We start from the raw sequence: 20,138 nt of genomic DNA on the forward strand, positions 1-20,138 counted from the left end.
AAAATGAATTATGTTAATTTGAAATTATACAGATTAACATTTTATTGCTATAAGTAAATAAATTGCAGTGATTTAGATTGATTAGAGTAAAATGCTTATAAATGCTTTCAAAAGGTGAGAAAATTTAAAATTTTGTTGATGCCACTTGTTAAAAAAAAACTACGCCGGTAGAATGAAAAGTTAGGTTTTTGATGAAAAACATTGTTTCCTCTTTGATTTGACTCGATGACTTGGGCTTTGAGATTTTAATGCTTGGTTTGTAAACGTGGAGTTGTCAGTCAAAATCCCACACACCTTTTGCGATCAGAGTTGGGAGTTTCCTTTCGCCTCAGGTACAAAATGAGTAAAACTCTCTCCCACGCACACACAATGGCAACCTGCTGTGCGGCGGCCAGTTTTTTACACGCATTTGCCTTGTGAGACCAACCGAAAATAAACTCACTTTATTTTCTATTCATAGAAGAATAATTTTCAAAATCATAAATTAATCAATATTTTAAGTTGATTGTTTATTTTGTCCAAAGTTAACAATCAAATTATTGACATTAAAAGTGAGCAAGTTTTTATTATCGTTGTAAAATTTATCTTTCAGAGAGTAGTTAGAAATATTAACACATTTTTTTGGCTGCGGGCTGCAGCCAAAATTCATATTAAACTGTAAAATTATTTTGATTAAAAATTAGTGCACAGAAATTTTTAATAATTTAAAATTTCATCATCAAATTGGAATTTTGCAGTGAAAATTATTTAAATTTTCATTTTTACCCAGAATAAGTTTAACACAAAATTCGACTTTTATTTATTTATACAATTTAATCAAAATTCATGTAAATCAGAATCACGTCAGCAACACTGGCTGCGCATGAGAAGTGCATTGGATGGAAAACGTGAAGCGGCGCAGCAGCGGCAGCTTTTTTTTTGCTCGGCCGGCGACCGCGAGAGGCACCGCTTTGATATCAAGTCACGTGACCGCGGTGCGCACGCTCATTGTCGCGCCCCTCGCTCGCTCGCGTCTACCTGCGCGTGTTGATCTCAGGTAACCTCGGCCAGGCCAGGCCAGACATTCCTTTTACAGTTGTTGTGCCCGTCGCAGCGACCGTGCGTCTGTCCGTCTCCGTCGCCGCCACCCCGACTGCACCATCGACCACTGCACCGTACACGTCATGGAGGTACGTTGCGCACCCCCGCAGACCCCTTTTCCACCCTCGGTCTGTCGGCGCCGGCATTCCAAACTGCAGCTCCGAGATCAACTTTTGTCTGTACCGCTGTCAAAACACTTTTTCAATCGGACGGTCTTTCATTTTAAACACGGTTTAAGGAGGAAAACACCATTTTTTTTTAAATTTTTTTATTAATCACCGTGGAAAGAAGGCAAAGTAATTAATTTATTTATTTATGTTTTTCTTTTTATTTTTTTTTAATAATTAATTATATTTGCCTCTTTTAATCATAGGTACCAGTTTGAAACATTATTTTTAGTTTCTTTTAAACTGTATATTTGATTTGCTGAATATTTCAACCTTCAAACTTTGAATTAAAATTCAACGAAAAATTATTTGTGCATTTTTTTAAATTTTCAATTAATTCAAAATTTGCATAGCTTTTTTATCACAAATTTTCACATTACAAGTTTTTACCTAGTGAGATAAAATATTAAAATCTGTATAGCCTTCATTTTTTATTATTTCTTCTCTTCTCAAATTCCGAAAAAATTATAAGGAATAATTGTATCAGTTGATTCAATTTAAGTGAATGCAAAAAATAAGAAAAATATGAATGCATAAAAAAATGAAAATAACCTTTTTTAAATTATTTAATGTTTTTCAGCAGAAACGATTTACAGAACTTAATTTACATAATTGTCAACAATTGTCAATTCAACGCCTTAATTATTTTATTTACTTGTTAATTCTTTTCTTATCCATGTAAAATTGGGCTGGATTCGTTTTTGCGCGATTAAGTTTATCCTAGCAAATGTCACCTGCAAAATCCGACGCGCTTTTCGCTCTTTAATCAATGTCGAACGCAGCCGTGATTGTCGAACGCTGATAATTATTAATCAGCCCCACTCGCGAGAGCTTCTCCAAGGCGGACTTTCATCGCAGGTTTTTTTATTCTCATACACTGAGGGAAATATTTACTAACTTTTAAGTCATGGGCATTTGTTGAGCGTCAAGTAATGATTTTTACTGAATTCAACTCACTTTTTAAGTTCATATAAGAAAAAGCAGCAATTGTTATTTTTTGAATGAACAAATCGCTATTTGTTGAAGTAACTAAATGTTTTTACTGTATACAATTAAATTTTGATTGATTACTAGTAAATATTTTGTTGAATTCACCATGTTTTTTGATCAAGAATTTCAAGTAACACTGAAAGCTAAAGGCAAGTAATCAGTTTGTTGCAAGCAGCAATCTTTTACTAAAAACAAGTCAAAAATGACTTGAACGGTCCGAAACTGCTACGAGCGCCACCTGACTACGTCATTTCCGGCCTCATGGTCAGGTTCAGTTTAGAGGATGGCGGTGGACGTGCATCATGTCGGCTGATTATTTTCCAAGAAAATGTGGATATTTTGCGGATTCAGGCAAGAAAAACCTAGCGGAGGCATCAATTAAAGATATACCCATTGTTTGAAGGTAAGCACTCTAACAATTTAATGAGAAATGAGTAGTTTTAAGTTAAATATAAGAGAATTTACAAATTTCGACTAAACATTTTCCTATCAGATTAAAAAAATAATATAAAATGTTTTCAGAGGACGTATCAATACAATGGAAACACTTCTATTTCACAAATGAAAGGACTTCCCACTTCAATTGATTGACAAGAAAATTTTCCACCAAGTGAGAAACCAACTCTTACTTCAACATCCAAAATTTCCATGATCAGCACAAATTGGCATCATGCAGTGGTTCCAAATCAGCAGTATACCCTTGCGGACGCGCCAAGATAAGGTTTTCACCTATGTTTAATTTTCAATGTCAAATATTTGATACAATGCAGGGTCTTCGTCTTTGATGTTTTGTCAGAGATCCAGCAAATATGTACGTTAAAGTTTTTAGATTTCCCGCGCGCTTCTTGAAGTTGTTTGTGAATGTTTTGGACAATCAATAAATTTATTTGTTAAATGAAAACAAAATTTTCTTAATTCAAATTAAACCTTGAGTTCCTTCAAATAAATAGTAATTTGAACCAACTAAAAAATTAACTAAATATGAAGCACAGGAGGTTGGCAGTTTAGTAAAAGATGACTTGATTTAAGTCATATGATGACTTGACTGGAAGGCGCAACTGCAAAAATTCAACTCAATCCATGAGTTGATTCAAGTAAATAAATGAGTTGAACCAATGACTTAGGACAACAAAATATCATGACTTGAATTTCAAGACATGGGCATTTGTTGGCGCAAGCAATAAGCTGACTAGTCACAAAATCGATCAAAAAAGTGACTGAATTCAACTAAATATGACTTCATACAAGAAAATATTTCCCTCAGTGTACAATTTTATGCCGCGGATCAATACAGGTTCCAAAAATATCCCTCGCTCTCCCAACTCAATTCAAGCACACATGTTAATATTGATTTACCTTCTTTTCCGTGCAATAAATTGAGTCACGAACATTCATGCCGAACAAATCCATTTCCAAGATATTGAGAATTTCATTTTTTTTTTTCTTTGTAATTACAAATTTGAAAGTTTCAATTTGTTTTTTCTTATTATGAAAATATTAGAAGAAATCAACACAAGTATTTTTCACAGAATAATAAAATGGCAATAAAATTGTATTCATGCATGTTTCACTCTCGGGTCGGCGCGAAAACGTTTATTTTGTTTTATGGAGAAAAAAACAGTTAGTCTACTTGAGTGCAAAGAAAATTGCACGCACGTTTAATGCTCCTTACTTTGCTCGTGGGCGGCGGTGATGGTTGTCTTGAGGAAGTGCAAAATCGTGTGAAACAATTTGCTCAGCGTGATATCAAATTTGGAAAGGTCGGATTTAACTGTAAATAGGGTGAATTGAAAAGTCTCTTTCTTGTCGTAAAATTCATGAGCATCTCTGCAAATTTAAATCAACATAAAATGATTTTTACACATTAAAAATCTGATAAATAATTGAAATTATGCAACAATAGAAAACTCTTTTTCATAATAAATTGTTAATAATTTTCATATTAAACTAGCAGGAAATAATAATTAAATTTTATTGAACTCACGATATATATAAAAAAATGGCAAAATTAAATTTGAAAATTCATATATTTTCAATCAAATTTTTATCTTTTGTGATTAAAGTTTAATACAAAAAATCACGCACGTCGAATTTTCTTTTCCGGCTTTTTCGGTACATCAAGAAAGAAACAGAATTATTGCAATTAGCAACACACACGGCGATTGTGTTTCTCGTGATTTGTTTTGTTGGTCGCTTTTTGTATTTGACGCACGCCTGCGATGATAATTTTTCAGCGTACGTGGGAACGGATCAAACGAGCGTGTGTGTGTTGGTTGGATATCATTATTTCCGACGCTGAGTTGATTGTATTCTGATATAAAACGTGCATATCGATTTCTTTGTGTGACTCAGTGACTGGTCGAGAGAGAGCAAAAAGCTTTATTTTGCGCCGTACCCTTCTCTCTCTGCGCCTTTTAAGAGAACACTATGCTGGGCTGACTCACTGAAATTTTTATCTAAAACTAAAATGGTTGTTGCTTTATAGTTGAGTGGTGAAAATATAAAATCAAAAACCTCACCAAGGCGTGCAGATTCAATTTTTATCTTTATTATCTTCCATAATATTTAATCTTTCGCTGGTTCACAATTTTTTACCTCCATTGTGTGCTAAATTTGCAATACTTGATTATTTTTTGTAAGCATTCCAACAATACTTATTTTGCTCTTTTTTTAATTTCGCATTTAGTTCAATTGGATTATAATTATTAATATAGAACATTTTTAATTCAATATCAAGAAAGGAAGGATTTATTTTTATCAACGAATCAGATTTTGTCATTTTATATATTTAAATCACTCGCTTTCATTTGATAATAAATAATAATGCAAGAATTACTATAAGAATTTCACAAACAACGCTCATATAAACTAGAAACGAAATTTTCCACTCACGATGAAATAATTGCACAATTAACCTAAAAGAACGAAAATCTGGACCGAAATGCAGCATCTCTTATTTCTTTCTTTCTCTCTCTCTCTTTGTGTCACGATCAATTTCTCTCCGGCTTATGTATTTGAATGTTGGTCGCGGCCGAGCTGCTTAATCCGCCGGCAAATCTGCTTTCGAGAGAGCGCACGATCTCGCAAAGAATTACAAGAGAGCACAAAAGCCGAGCTGCACCATTATGTGCTTCACTCCAAGTTGGTCGCCAATAAAGTTCAAAGGTGAAATGTGGCTGACGCGGACGAATTTTCGCTCAAAAACTAGGGTAAGTTGAGAGATCGCGGCTCACCCCGGCGGCCACAGTTCACGCGCCGCAATCACATCCTTGACACACAAATCAACGCGAAATAATGCAATGAGCCGCAGCGACTCAAACTATTATGTTTCCAATCTTAGGAGATGGTTTATAATTGTTTTGTTCCTGCCGAGCTTCAATTTTCTTTAAAATTTATTGCTTTTTATTTTATTTAATTGGCTGCTCTCAAGTGGAACTCTTATCAAAAAATCTTTTTCAAAATCTTCAATTTTGAATGGAATAACTAAATCTTTTTGGAATTTATAAAACTGTAGAAAAAATTCACAACCATCAATGCCACTTTTCTTGGAAATTTATACAATGACCCCCAATTTTTTGGTTTTATAAAAATTTATCCTTAAAGCCGAAACTATTTTCTGTGGAGGATTTTGCTGATCTGATGTGGTTTCGTTTTCCTTTGATGATAAAAAAATTTCAAAATCTTATATTTTGAGAATTTGGAATAATGATAAATAATAATATATCAAAAATATGATCTCATTAATTAGGAAAGCATGTCTAATTATTTTTAAATTCGCTTATAAATTGGGATTAGATTTTTTGCTTACGCCTGTTCCTTGAGTAAACTGAAGTCTGAAAATGTTTGCGCATTCTTTGTTGGATGACGATATGAAAAATTGATAGTGGCATATTTATAAATTTTATTGTGTGTGCGCCGAGCGAGGCGAATGAGGATGCGTGCGTGTGCGGAGGAGCAAAAAGAGCATCTCAGAAAATTAGCCGCTGCAGGCAAGTTCATTCACTCGAGAGAGAGTAAAACGCGCGTTTGGTGTTCGCAGACTGCCGGCCTGACCGACGAGAGCAGCCGTGAGTGATCCGCAGGGCAAACCGCTGGAGGCTGCGGGGGCGGCATGACCCACAATGCAGCCCCGAACGGACCCCCTCGAAAGCTACTATGACCTCGGCGAAGAAATTGGAAAGTAAGTTTCAATCAAATTTCAACGATTTCATCTCTAAAATTTCATTTTAAACAATTTTCAATAAAATTTTCAAAAAATTTTATGATCATTAATATTACATTTTTAATTAATTTCAAGTAAAACTGTATAAAAATTTATTTATCAATTAAATAACTTTTTATAAATTTAAATTTGAATTTCATTTTTTTAATGAAGCTTCAAAATTTTTTTAAAGGAAAATATTAAATTAAAATTATTTGATTTTATTGAAATCAAATTCTTTTGGTGCAGTGGACAATCAGCGGTGGTGCGTGTGGCCGTGGAAAAAAGCACCGGGCGCACTTTTGCGGCCAAGGTGGTGCGGAGGCGGCGCAAGGGGGCGGGCGACGAGCGGCGGGAGGCGGCGGTGCTGGCCTCGCTGCGCCACCCCAACGTCGTCGGTCTGCACGAAACCTTCCAGCAGGCGCAAAATTTTGTGCTCATCCTCGAATTGTAAGTTGCGGGCGCGGAAGGTGCGAAAAAGCAGCCGAGCGTGCCAATCAAATAATTACAAGTACAAAATTTAACGAGCGTTTTGACTCAAGAGTGGCTGGCAGCGAGTTGGAGGAAGTTTTGGCGGCCCGCGGCGGCGGCAAATTGCCCGAGACGCAGAGCATTGACGTGGTGCGCCAGGTTCTCAACGGCCTGCACTACATGCACTCCCAGGGCATTGCTCATCTCGATCTTAAGGTAAACAAAAAACATCAATCGCAATTCTTCTCACAATTAATTTCATTTACAAGTACTTTCTGCCTCTTCAAGACAATACAATATTATTTCCCCTTTTTTAATTTATTCATTTCTGGCTTCATTCGATCAATTATTTTCAAATTTTCGAATAATTTCAGCCTGAGAATGTGATGGTGTCTGGCCAGGACCCGCCGTGGCTGGTGAAACTGATCGACTTTGGCCTCTCCAGAGAAGTTTCTGGCGGAACCGAACGAGCTTTGCAAGGGACCCCTGAATTTTTAGCGCCCGAAGCAGTCAATTTTGAGCCTTTGTCTCTCGCCACTGACATTTGGGCTGTCGGAGTCATCACATATCTTTTGTATAAAACCTTTGTAAACAATTTTTTTTTAAATTAACAAGATTTAAATTCCAGACTTACAGGCTTTTCCCCCTTTTTGGGCGAGGACAAGCAGTCCACGTTTTGCAACATAGTGGCCGGTGATTTTGACCTGAGCCAAGAGCGATTTGAAAACGTGTCCAATTTAGCAATCCAGTTCATTTCACGCGTTTTGGTCCAAGATGCCAGGTAAAAAGAAGGGATAAATTAATCCGAAAAGAAATTGCTGAAAATAATTTTGAAATTGCAGAAAACGTCCAAGTGCATTGCAGTGTTTAGATGATCCTTGGTTGAAATCAGAAGTTGTCATGTTGAAGACCATCGAGCAGATAGACTGTCAAGTTTCAAAGACGCAGAAAAACGTGGGCAGATATTGGAAAGTAAGAATTTAACACTGAAATTAAAAATTTTCTCCACCTCTTCCCATACGATAAATGTAAATTTTCTCTTCACTGACTTATTGGTTTAATTTTTCAATGAATGAAAGTGATTTGGTGAAAATTCAATCCATCATCTTAAATTTGTCCTTTTTTAAACTCACATTGCTTCAAAGCAATGCTACTGCAGAGAAGAATCAAAATGAATCGTGCTTATTTAATATTTTATACAAAAAAAATCTATAGTGGTGAATCATGCTTTGATTTCAGATTCTCTTTCATGTGATATCAGCATCAAGATTCATGTTTGCCACTTTGCCCGTGAAGATGAGCGAAGAAAAATTCGTGCAGGACAAGCCGGAGAAAGGCGACGGCGGACAAGTGGTGATGATCGAACTGGTGCCCACGTTGATCTGTGATCTCGTAGTGAATTGTCAAAGTGGCTGCAGCGGCGACTTGAAGCCGCCGCTTCTTGTGCAAATCGAAAACAAACACGAAGAGACTGAACTGGGAGCGTCGTCGTCCGAGAACGACTTTTCCAGCAGCGCCGTCACCAGCAGTGACAGCGAGCAGTGCCAAAGCCTGGACAGCGTCGTCAAATCGCAAGACGTGCCAATTTTCAAGCAGGAATCAAAGGCAGAGGAGACGTTTGTGCAGAAGATCGTCTCAGTCATTGCGAGTTTAAAGAAAAAGGTAAGAAAATTGTATTTTTTTTTTCTGTTAATAATTTATTAGTTTTTATTGAGTTGTGTAAAAGTCAAATTATTCCAGTTTTTGTTTGAAATTTCCAAAAGAAATGTAACGTGGATTCAGAAACTGAGCTTGGGAAATGAATTACACTGTCCAAATTTCAACTTTTAATTGAAAATCTTGTTTTTTTTCAAAACAGAAGTCATATTCTGTGTTTTGCCATTTGTCTTGAATTTTAACTTTGAAATACAAAAATTAATTTATTGGAAACAGAAATCCAAATCTGTCTTGGAATTTTTATTTATTTCCCATAAAAATTAGTTCATTTTGTTTTCCCACTCGGTTTCTGAATCAAATTCGAATTTGATTTAGAAACAGTTTCTTTTATTTACTTCACTGAAAAGCGACTCCTTTGATAAACGCCGACTGGAATAATTTCAAATCCCAATCACGATTCTTTCCGGTTTGAAATTTATTGTTTTGATTCGGCCAAACGAGACGAGTATAAAGTTGCCCAACCAGATATATTCGGAGAAAAAACCGGATGATCCATCTAAGGCACATGAGACGCGCGGTTACAAAATTTTATTTGAACGCAAAGCCCATTTTGTTTGATTCTCGGCTGTGAGACGCGCATTCCCGAGTTGTTTTCCAATAAATCAATGTCACGCCTCCACCGCCGCAACCACTTAAACACAAAATATACGGACGACGCAAGCAGACGCGAACACACATCAAACATTTAGCCTTCTGCCGAGAGCTACATCGACCATGCAAGCAGCATTCAAAGATTTACGTATTTTTTAGTTTCTTTTATTTCACATTTATTCTGCAATTTGTTTGCCTGGATTTTTTTCAGTTGTAATAATGTTTAATAAATTTTCTTCTTGTAAAAGAGAGGCTTTTGCATATAAATAAACAGCCCGATTAATTTTGATGCCAATTTTTCTTCACATTATCATTGTTTTTTTAGATGTAAAGTTCCTTGAGAAAAAGTAAAGTCATTTGTTAGAACTGAATTTTTGGAAATTTTGTTATTTGAATTTTCTAAAATGACTATTTTCTCAGAATTGGCCAAACCAAAATTGATAAAAAATTTCACCAAATCACGCTCAAATCAAACAAATTAAGATGGAAAAATAAAATCAATAGGTCAGTCGACATAAGAAAACGGTTCAGAAGTTTGAATTTCATTTAACTCCTCCTTAGCTACTTTGTGTGTCAATTAAATGTAAATAAAATGGCATCATCACAGCCTAAACCTTATATGCAGAATAAATAATGTTTCAAATAGAATTACTCAAAGCGTAAATAATGATATTTAAGGCCATAAATATTATGCATTTCAATGCCGAGGGAAACTACTTTGAAATTCCATAAAAGTGCTTCCGTGACTGAAAGTCTTCATGAATTTTATTAACGCGAAGCAGTCTTAATAAAACCGGATTGGATCATAAAGGCGCGCGCAATAATAGGCCTTTTGATGGGCCGCATCTCTGCTTCCTGAATAACAAAATTGGAGCGAGAGCAATCAAAAGGGATGTTTGCCCCCAACTTATGAATGTTGAAGAGGCAGTCGTCGTCGTGATCCCCGCTTCTTATTTCAACTTGATGTTTTTGCTGCTCGGCCAAAGTTTAGATAGCAAACGAGAGCAGCTATCCTTGTCGTGAGGAAGGAAAGAAACCCTTTTATAATCACACGGAGGAGACGACGAGCGCAGAAATAAAATTTGTTCTTGGAAAATTCCACCCTGGTTCCAGAATCAGAAAAAAACGTTCGCAGAAAAAGAAGTTCTCGTGGCGTGAGCAATAAAACTTATGTTCTAGAATAAGTCATCGCACGTACACGACTGCAAAGAAAAAGCGAAACAATTTTTACACCACGCAACCGCAATCCTATAAGTGCAAAAATATCGAAGAGGGCATTCATTTCAAAAATTTCAATCAAGGTCAAAATTTGTCTGAAAGTGACCTTGAACTGGTCAGTACACGTTTGTTCACCTTTGAGAAGTTGTTTAGAACTTTTTTATCTCACATAGAAAATTTAAATTTAATTGGCATATTTGGTCCTCAGCCAGACATATTTGCAGGAAATGAAACGTTTCTGACAAGGCCAGCCAAAAAAGTTTTTGCACGCAGCAAGAAAAGTTGTGACTGTTGAACCAGGGCCGGCGTGAACACGAAATCCACGTTGGAATAAATTATTCAGAAAATCGGAGCGAGGTCCTCGATTATTTCATTGAGGATGAATTTGTTTCGCCGGCAGCAAAGAGGTCATGCACGCATATTGTGGCGCGCCGGCTCAGAAACAGGGGCGATGGATGGATCGATGCGCACACGCCGGTCGCTTCCACCCTTATACGCCGGGGGTGTCTCCCAAGCTGTGTGTCAGATGGTGGTGCCGAGCTGAGGGCGACGGACATGTTTGGTTTTGGCGCGTGACGCGCTGCTGCACCATGCACTCTAGTTAGCAACAGTCCAGGCAGGCCAAGTTCAAACAATCCAAGATGGTCGAGTTGGCCTCCGACGTCCTCAGCCAGCAGGTACACTTTCACCCCTTTCACCCTCCTCTGCGCACACAAAAAGTCGACTTCACTTTCCATTTTCAAGAGCCATCAAATATTGAAACTATCCTCCTTGATTGATCAAGATTTGTGGTTTATCCAAATTTCCTGGCCAATTTGATTGATCGAAGTGAATCGGATTATAAATGACATTATTACATTACATAATAAACAGGGTTTGCTTGGGGGGGGAGGGGGGATAATCTAATTGAAACGTCCTTTAACATGATCAACACTCGCAAGTTATGGATTTTATGCAACTCGCTCCACCGGGGGGTCGAGCACGTTGCCTACGCTTAATTTGCTCACCATGGCGAATCCACTCTCGTTGTTTTTAAAAAAGGAAACGACATGCAAGGACCACTCAATGACCCTCACTCTGGAGGGCCCTTTTCAAAGTAAAACACATCCCAACAGTTTTATTTTTTTCTTTGCATATTGAAAGTGGACGCAGAGCTCATCAAAACGCAATAAAAGACGTAATGGTGGTTCATTAACGAAATATATATGCATATCGCTAAGTGAATGTTCGTTTACACCACACCCTCGGGCGTCGCGTGCACAATGCCATTGACATTCAATAAATTTCCCTTTTTATGCCTTGTGCGTGGCGACATTTAAATTCCGAATGAAAATAGCACCACTCTAAGTGGAACAAAGTTATCTCAGAGTTGCTTAAAAGGGATACAAATATATTGAATTATAATTTCAATGGGACTTACAAAAGGACCACATTTCAAAAGTTATTCAAGCATGAATATAAATTTTCATTCAATAAACACAATTTCAAACGATTTTGGTTTAAAATTTATAACAAGATTCAATTATAACAAAGATTGAATTTAAAGTGTTAAAAATTATCTTCAACCAGCTAAATTCCCATAAAGAATCGAATGAAATTACCTGGACGAAATTCTTTTCTTCAAAATTTACGTCAAAAAAGCATCAATATTAAATTAATTTAAATTAAACGTCCCAATACTAATTAAAACAAAATCTATGGCCAAGTTTGATGATTATTTGTATAGCAAAAAACATGTGAATTTAATTTTTTTTTAAATTTATGTTTTTGAAAATGGTTTTAGGACTCGGTGACCCAAGAGGAGACGGACGATGAGGCGATGAACACGGTCATCACGGAGGTGACCGAAGTCAGTGACCAGGACCAGACCCCTGACCTGGGCTCCAAGGAGAACCTCGAGGGCATCCTGGGGGGCGCCGAGTTGGAGGCGAGCGACTCGAGGGGCGAAACGCCCATTTTCTGGGCAGCGCGCCAAGGAAATGCAGAGGCGGTTCGACTCCTTTCGGCCGCCGGAGCCAAGATCGGCGCCCAGAATAAGGTCTCAGCATTTTCTCTTTAACCCGCAGAAAGAAATAAATCGCTTCTGCCCCGCCACGCATGGCTTGGCAAGAAGCATTTTATGCGACCGCGCTTAAACGCAAAAATTACGACCGTTGTTTCTCGTCTTGTCAGTTCGGGCAAATCAAAATGTATTGCGAGCCAAATTGGCCGCATTTTTTCCTGAATGTCCAGCAAATGAACGAATCTCTGTACTTTTGCAGTTGGGAGAAACTTGTTTGCACGTGGCTTGTCGATACGGACACGCTTCTGTGGTCGGCGCACTTTGCTTACTGCCCTTGGACCTCGACCACCGAGATATGGTAAAATACATTTTCAATTTTAAAATACTTAAAAACTTTTAGTAAAAGAGCATTAATATTATTGTTTCTTTACAATTAATTTTGAATTTTCTAAATCGTTCTTTAGTATTAAAATTTACTTCAGATTTCAGATTTATCAATATTGTGACAGTTTTGGTTAAAAAAATTAGAAGAAATTAGTTCTAATTTGAGGTATTTTAGTATTTTTTAAATCGTCATTATTAAAATTAATTAATAAACATAATTTTACGAATTTTATGCGAAATTTCTTAAAAATTTGTGTTGGAATTTTTGTAGGAGGGCGAAACTGCTCTGCACGCCGCAAGCGCCAGGGGCCACAGTGAGTGCGTCCGGCGCCTGGTGGACGCCGGCGCCAGTTTGGACATCCAGGACAAGCGGCACAAAGCGACGCCCCTGATGCTGGCCATGCGGAGACACCACTCGAGGGTGGCCCTGCTGCTGCTGCACGCCGGCGCCGACCTGGAAACGCCCGACTGGGTCAGCGTCCAAAAATTATTATTTTCTAATTAATTTATTTATTTTTAAATGGACAGGTCGGAGACACGCCGCTGCATGTGGCGGCGTACGAAGGCCTGTTGTCGGTGGCGCAAACGCTGTGTGCGTATGGCTGCAAGGTGGACTTGCCCAACGAGGCTGGGCTGATGCCACTGCACGTGGCTTCCAGGAAAGGCCACACCGAGATTGTCAGGTGCGATTTAATATTTTAAAATGAGGAGAATCCATTTCATTTTTTTTTTTTTTATAAACAGACTCGAGAGTAAATAAATGAAAATCCATCAGAACGTCTCAAAATAATTAAATAATTTCAAATTCTTTCCAAAAATTGAGATCCATTGCGGGGTTTTCATTCAAATCTGAAAAAGTTAAAAGTAATTAATTAAGAGGAAAATGGGGAATTTAAAAAGAAATAAGGAACTTTTATTTACTTTTTCAATTCCCTTTTTCCCTAATTCATTACTTTTAACTTAAACTCAAATTAAATGAAATTTAATTAAAAGTTTTAAAAGCACCGAAATCTCTTCAAAATGTCTCCTCCTGAAAAGGTACAAAATTCATTTTTTGTTTAACCAATTTTAGTTGATTAATTTCATTGTCATTTGTTTTGAAAGAGGAAATTGACTATTAAAAATATGTTTGCAGGTGTCTCTGTTTGGCTGGCTGTGACGTGGAGAGGAGAAATTCTGACGGTATAAAGGCTGAAATCACCGCTCTGAAACACGGGCATCAAGAGGCAGCAGAACTTCTGGCTCGGCTAAGCAACGTAAGAAAAAAATCATGTGCATCTTATTAAAATTATCGATTATGCAGATGACTTGCATGTCTTGCCGGTTGCATAACTTCAAATTTATTTATTCACAGAAATGAGATAAAAAAGTAGCATATTTCGATGCTGCTATTTATGTAACGAAAAAATGAATTCATGAATAATTCAAAGGCGCGGCAACGGGACGAGTTCATCCGCCAATTAGTCCCTGGCACTCATCCAATATCCAGATTGACCATAAAACTGCTGGGCCACTGTGGCGTGGGCAAAACGACGCTGCTCGACACTCTCGGTGCCGGTCTGTTGGCCAGTTTTTTCCGAAGGAGCAAAACGCCGACTGCCTCTATTTCTGGTGCGAATAAAACATTCACTCTTGTCGTAAATTTTACTGAACATTGAAAAAAATTACAGGTCCCAGCTCGCCCAACAAGACTCATATCGAGATGGACGTCACTGTGAGCACAAAACCCGAAGAGCTGACTTTTGACACCAAAGGCACCGTGGACGGAACAAGAGGCGTCGACGTCAGAAATGTAAATTATCTCGATTTTATGCACTGAGCAGATTTTTTTCCAATCCTGCAACCTTTTGGCAGGGTCAGAATATTGGGAAAAAAACTTTCAATTCCTTGTAAACCTTGACAAGGTTCTCAAAAATATATTTTTTTTTACATTCTATATTTTGCTAATGAAAATCGGCAATTTTGATTAAAAAATAAAAAAAATGGATTATTTCCAGTTGTCTGTCGCCGGGGTTGGAGAGGTGAGCGCGTGGGAGTTGTCGGGCCAAGAGGCCTATCTGTCGTCGCACCACATCTTCCTGACCTCGCCCCACACCGCGCTGCACCTCGTGGTCTGCAGCTTGGACGACCCTCCTGCGACCAGGCTGCAGCAGTGTCTCTTCTGGCTGTCCTTCCTCAAGGCCAGAATCGCCACCCTCGACCCTATTAAATGCGGTGGAGCGCCGAGGTAAGGCAGCAACAAATTACCGTACAATTAAGCGGTTTTAGTAGAATTCTCTTTAATAACTTAATCTTTTCAAAATTCAAAAACTAAATTTCACTTATGTTTTGATTTTTCCCTGTAATGAAGAATTTTTTTTAACAAAACTAATACTCTGAAGGTTAAAACATATATTTTACAGTTAAATTTTGAGTAAATATTAAACTGTTTTCTATAATATAATTTGTATGTAACGTATTATGAATTCTTCTCATTTAATTTATCAACTTTGATTGAAATTTGCAGATGGCCAATCAGGGTGATCCTGGTTTTGACGCACGCCGACAGCGCCCGCTGCCCGAAGGCCCAGAGTGGGGAATACGTGAGCAGCGAAGCCCAATGGCTCCTGTCCCAACTGGAGCCCCAAGCTGCCCCTGCACTTGCCCTTCACCCCGTTCCTCTGGTCATCGACGCACACGTGGCGGGATCGCCTGGCATTCGAGCCCTCAAAACCATCGTGAACGACTCCAGACAGCAACTCCTCCAGGTGAATATTATTTTATAAAATCTTATTTCCGCAGCATGATTTTATTCGAATTTTTAACATTTTATTTTGCATGAAATTGAAAAAGCTTTGATAATTTGCTCTTGTCAAACTTTTGTGTTTTTTGAATTAACAAAATATATATTTTCAGGATAAGTTGTGCACGAAGCATGGTATTTGTGATAGCATTAGCAACTACTTGTTTTCACTGGTAATTCTGTCATTTTTATCTTTTCTTATATGAGCTCCTCTTCTTCATCTTTCTTCTTTTTGCAATCAAAGCGAGATTTAGAAGGGTGCGCGGTGGCTTTCCAAAAAATAATCAAATGTGTTGGTGCTTCTGCATGTTATTCAGGCTCAGCCGCTTTCAATCGAATATAATAAAATAAACGGTGCTCGACCCAGCAACGCGCCCCGGTGCAGTCAAGCAGGGTCGGCCGAGTATTCGCCAGTTAGTGAGTCAGACAGGGAATTCGTAGATGCAGGACCCGAGTTAAGTGCACGATCAAGTACACACAGGCTCACACCACACATGCTTTATTTTTTTTTTTTAATTTTAAAACATTTTTATACAACATTTAGATCTAGTTCTGTTGTTTTTGTAAAGTAAATAGTAAATTTAAAAAAAAAATATTGGAATTACAATTGATGGTAGCTTTTTTAGTACAATTTGGGATTTTCACATTAGATAAAGACATGATTTTCGAACCAGTTTAGATTAAAAATTGAGATTATTTTAGAACTTCTCCTGCTTTTTATATTTAATTTGTTGAGTGCTTGTTTTCTCTATGAAATTGATATAGATGTTGGAAAACTGTTCTTATTTATTTCAGTGCTTTTTTCAATTAGTTTTTGTACCATATTTTCATCTCTTTGAAATTGCAGATGTTTTTTGGCAAATGTCGTCAATGTGAATTGAACTTTGCAGTTGGTACCAAGAACATCAGGCTTGTTGGACGCCACCCTGAAGTGGCTCCAGGGCTGGAGAAGGGCGCACAGCGGCCTGCCGGTGGCCCAGTGGGCAGGTTTCGTCCAACTGGTCAGGACGAACGTCAACCCTTTGACAGGAGAGGAGCACCTCAAGGAACTCCTCCACCAGTTGTGCTACATGGGAGAAGTGAGCAATCAAATTTATTAATACTTAATTTGAGCAAAAATTTAAACAGGCACTTTGGCTGAGAGAGTCGGGATTGGTGTTTCTGTGCCTGCAATGGCTGGGCAATGAACTCCTCGGCCAGCTCCTGTCACCAGAATCGATGGCGGCTGCCAGGGTCACAGGGTGCTACACCCCTCTGGACTTCAACTCGGCCTTTCCGCAACCGGCAGACCCAAATTTAGTCCTGCATGTTTTGGAATCTCTGGATTTTTGTGTCCAGGTAAAAAGAAAATCTTTTTTAAATAGTTAAATTTTTTAGAGTAGAATATAAAACTAAAAATTGATTAATTGACTTTTTTTTCAATTTTGCAGTGTGAAAATGACGGTGAGATCGAGTACGAGTTTCCCTGTCTCAATTTCATGGAGACCATCGACGGCCTGTGGGACCCCGCGGACCCCCGGTACGTGGACGGCGTGTATTGCGGGCACCGGATGAAGGTCCCGGCAGGCACCTCACCTTACCTGCTGGCCACCCTGTTCCCTCGAATCCAGGTCCAGCTGCGCAGAGCAACTCAGGGTGCTGCAGACCCAGACATGGATCTGTACCAATGGCTGCACGGCTCAAAACTCTGCTCGGGACTGCTCGAGAGCTTGGTCACCCTGGAAAGGGGTGGCCACGTCGAAATCAAGGTTCGAGGACCGTCGCACATGAAGAGCAACTGTTTTTACTTTTTGGAGGAGATCATGGCCATTTTCGAGCAGGTAAATTCATTTTATTCAAAGCAAAATTCCATTTAGTTAACTATTTTGGAATTTAATAGATTTTTCATAAATTTTTTTCTAAACGATTTCCAAAAAATTGAATCATTTTTAGTTGTTTTTTGAGTGTAATTTTGCTTTGTAGGTCATTCTGTGTGTGAGTCCTGGCCTAACAATGGAGCACCGAGTGATCAGCGCAGCTCAGCTGAGAGCCCACGCTGCGAAACCGACGAATTGGCCCTCCGAGGTCGTCCTGGAAGCCGCCCTGACCTCAGACAACTCGCCCCTGCAGGCGCAACTCACAAACCCCGCCACGAATGGCCAAGAAATCGTGCTGGACATCTTGGCCTTCGGCGCGTCCCAGGTGATGAACACGTTGGTGCTCGGCTGCGACCTGCCCTTCGCCTTTCTCGGGCCCAGCGCCAGACAGGCCCTGAGCAAGGCCCTCGACCCGCAGGACTCGCTCGGCCGCGACTGGTGCTTGTTGGCGGTCAGTCTGGGTCTCGGAGAGCGACTGGCGGCCTTCGAAGGGGCTTCGGCCTCCACTAGTCCTACTTTGAAGCTCCTCGACGAGTGGGGAAGAGACAAAGGAGCAACCATAGGTATTCATTTCAAAATTTCTAAATGCTTTTTATTTTCACATTAAAATTGACTGCAGGGGCGCTTGTCAAAAAGTTGAAGGAGCTGGGCAGGGAAGACGTGTCCCAGCAGCTTCTCAAACTGGCCCCGCTGTACCGGGTGCTGCCGTCGGACGAGTGCTGGTCGGACGAAATCGAGTCCAACCCGGACGAAATCCTGGACACCAGTAGCTCCAATTTATCTCGGTGACCTGCAGGTTGAGCTGCGAATCAGGCTTGAATTGATTTGGAAATTGATGCAAACTGGCAGTCCGAACTGCTAGCAAGGCTTCCTACTCTGTAAAGGAAGCAAAAATCGAAATGTGGAGTGGCATCCACAATAAGATGAGCAGTTTTGGCGCATCAAACTTACAAACCATCCACTGCAGTAATAAAAGCATATTCTCTGAATTACGTATGAGAATTGAATTTAAAAAATCCATCCAAAGGAGTCTGTATTTCAGCTACATTAAAAGTGTTTGGATGTTTCTATCCGTGGAATTATCTTTTGTCGTAACAAAGATGGTGAAAGGGAATGTGGAGAATTTATTATGCAACAATAATAAGAAACTGTCCTTCTGTGATGCTTTGCACGTCTAAACTTGAAACATCTAATGTATTAAGACACACACTCAAAATTTGGTACTTGAAGAAAAGTGAGCCTCTGTCAATTGATAAATATTGCCTGCGGAACTAAATTGTTGAATATATAATTTGAAATTTCAAATGATCTCATATTTGAATGTATACTTGGCTGGTGTTAGCTTAATTAAGGACGAGAGTTACATTCACAGCTCAAATTAATTAAAAAAAAACGTAGATTTTACAATAATCCATTGTTAATTAATTGAATAAGCAGTTAATTTTAATTACGCCCTGAGCATATTTAAGCAGCGCTGGCAAAATTTTCGTTTGTGCAGCACATTTTTGCATGAACATGAAACAAACACAAATGCTGTATTATCCCGATAGAAATTTATGCTCATGTGTACTGTGCGCTTTTGATGTGAAACTGTTCCCAACAAAACTAATCCATTATTCATAAACAAACACACTTCCAGCCGAACCCACATATGAACAAATTAATTTGTGCTTTACGACCATGCGCGGTTTATACGAATTTACAGGCCTACACAGCAACGCGGTTTCCACTTGGTGCCGTTTGATTAAAACAATTTGAAATTTGTCACTCGAATTATATAAAAATGATAAGTTAATCTGTCTGTTTGTGTATTTTTGTATCTGATATGATTTTGCAACATTTGAATGTGCAGCAGTGCGCTGAAAACTATACTTCTAGGTTAAGAAAGAAGTGAGGCTATACAACTTAAAACAAAATAATATGAAACGAAATTTATACATTTTTATTGTTAATGTTAATGCACGGATGCTTCGCACAAATAAATATACATAAATCATGGACTAATACAAATGTATTGAATCATTTTTTTAAATAGAACCTTCTGTGATTCTAGTCAAAAGGGAAGAAAGAAAGTTGGTTAAAATATTAAACTAAAAACGATCTTACTAAAAAAAATGGCATTTTTGTTATTATTATCTAATGTTTCATTTAATATTGACAAATTTGAATAACAATTTTTTTGTAATTTATTAACTTTTAATATTAAATAATTTATATTTAAAATTGAAGACGAGTCATAAATTCATGGATGATTATTTAAATTTTCTGGTTTTATTACTAATTAATCTGCAGAGATGAAACAAAATTTGAACAATGGAAACTCAGTGACAATTATATTTATCTTGAATACAAAATTTACACAAAGTGAAAGCTGCTTCCGTGCATTATTTCTCTTCGGGGCAGGCAAAGGGTGAATTCGCATAAATCTCGCTTGTCGCTTGCAATTTATGCATCAGACCTGCGAGACAAAGCGGCGATTTCATCTCTGCAGCCAACACACACACACACTCATGGCCACATTATCAGCTATATTTTCTCATTAAGCCACGCCAGCCGCGCTAAATAAAATTATTGCGCGCGTCTGCAAGGGGTCTGCGCTCCCTGCTTTATTCAAAGTGCACTTCGCAGCCTGTTCCGGAACGACGACGCGCGGGGTGAGCAAAACTTGGTGTAATCATCA

General features: G+C 38.4%; 1 protein-coding gene across 2 annotated transcripts; it reads left to right on the forward strand.

Moving 5' to 3' along the window:
• Positions 1–1,029: 1,029 nt before the first annotated feature.
• Positions 1,030–19,483, forward strand: LOC132195934 (death-associated protein kinase 1-like). Of its 2 annotated transcripts, XM_059618245.1 has the most exons (23): positions 1,030–1,169; positions 6,277–6,417; positions 6,688–6,888; positions 6,981–7,125; positions 7,284–7,483; positions 7,538–7,690; positions 7,752–7,881; positions 8,149–8,571; positions 12,218–12,472; positions 12,696–12,794; positions 13,092–13,292; positions 13,349–13,503; positions 13,956–14,076; positions 14,251–14,431; positions 14,491–14,612; positions 14,818–15,047; positions 15,327–15,567; positions 15,716–15,775; positions 16,493–16,681; positions 16,731–16,940; positions 17,033–17,422; positions 17,565–18,021; positions 18,078–19,483. In XM_059618245.1, exons 2-23 carry the CDS (start codon positions 6,359–6,361, stop codon positions 18,245–18,247), a joined length of 4,392 nt encoding a protein of 1,463 aa, XP_059474228.1. In that variant the 5' UTR covers positions 1,030–1,169; positions 6,277–6,358; the 3' UTR covers positions 18,248–19,483. The 2 variants fall into 2 exon arrangements, with proteins under 2 accessions (XP_059474228.1, XP_059474229.1); XM_059618246.1 differs by lacking the exon at positions 15,716–15,775.
• The last annotated feature ends 655 nt before the right edge of the window (positions 19,484–20,138 follow it).

Source organism: Neocloeon triangulifer, unplaced genomic scaffold (assembly GCF_031216515.1).
Source record: "Neocloeon triangulifer isolate White Clay Creek 2 clone unplaced genomic scaffold, ASM3121651v1 ptg000011l, whole genome shotgun sequence".
Classification (NCBI taxonomy): Eukaryota; Metazoa; Arthropoda; class Insecta; order Ephemeroptera; family Baetidae; genus Neocloeon; species Neocloeon triangulifer.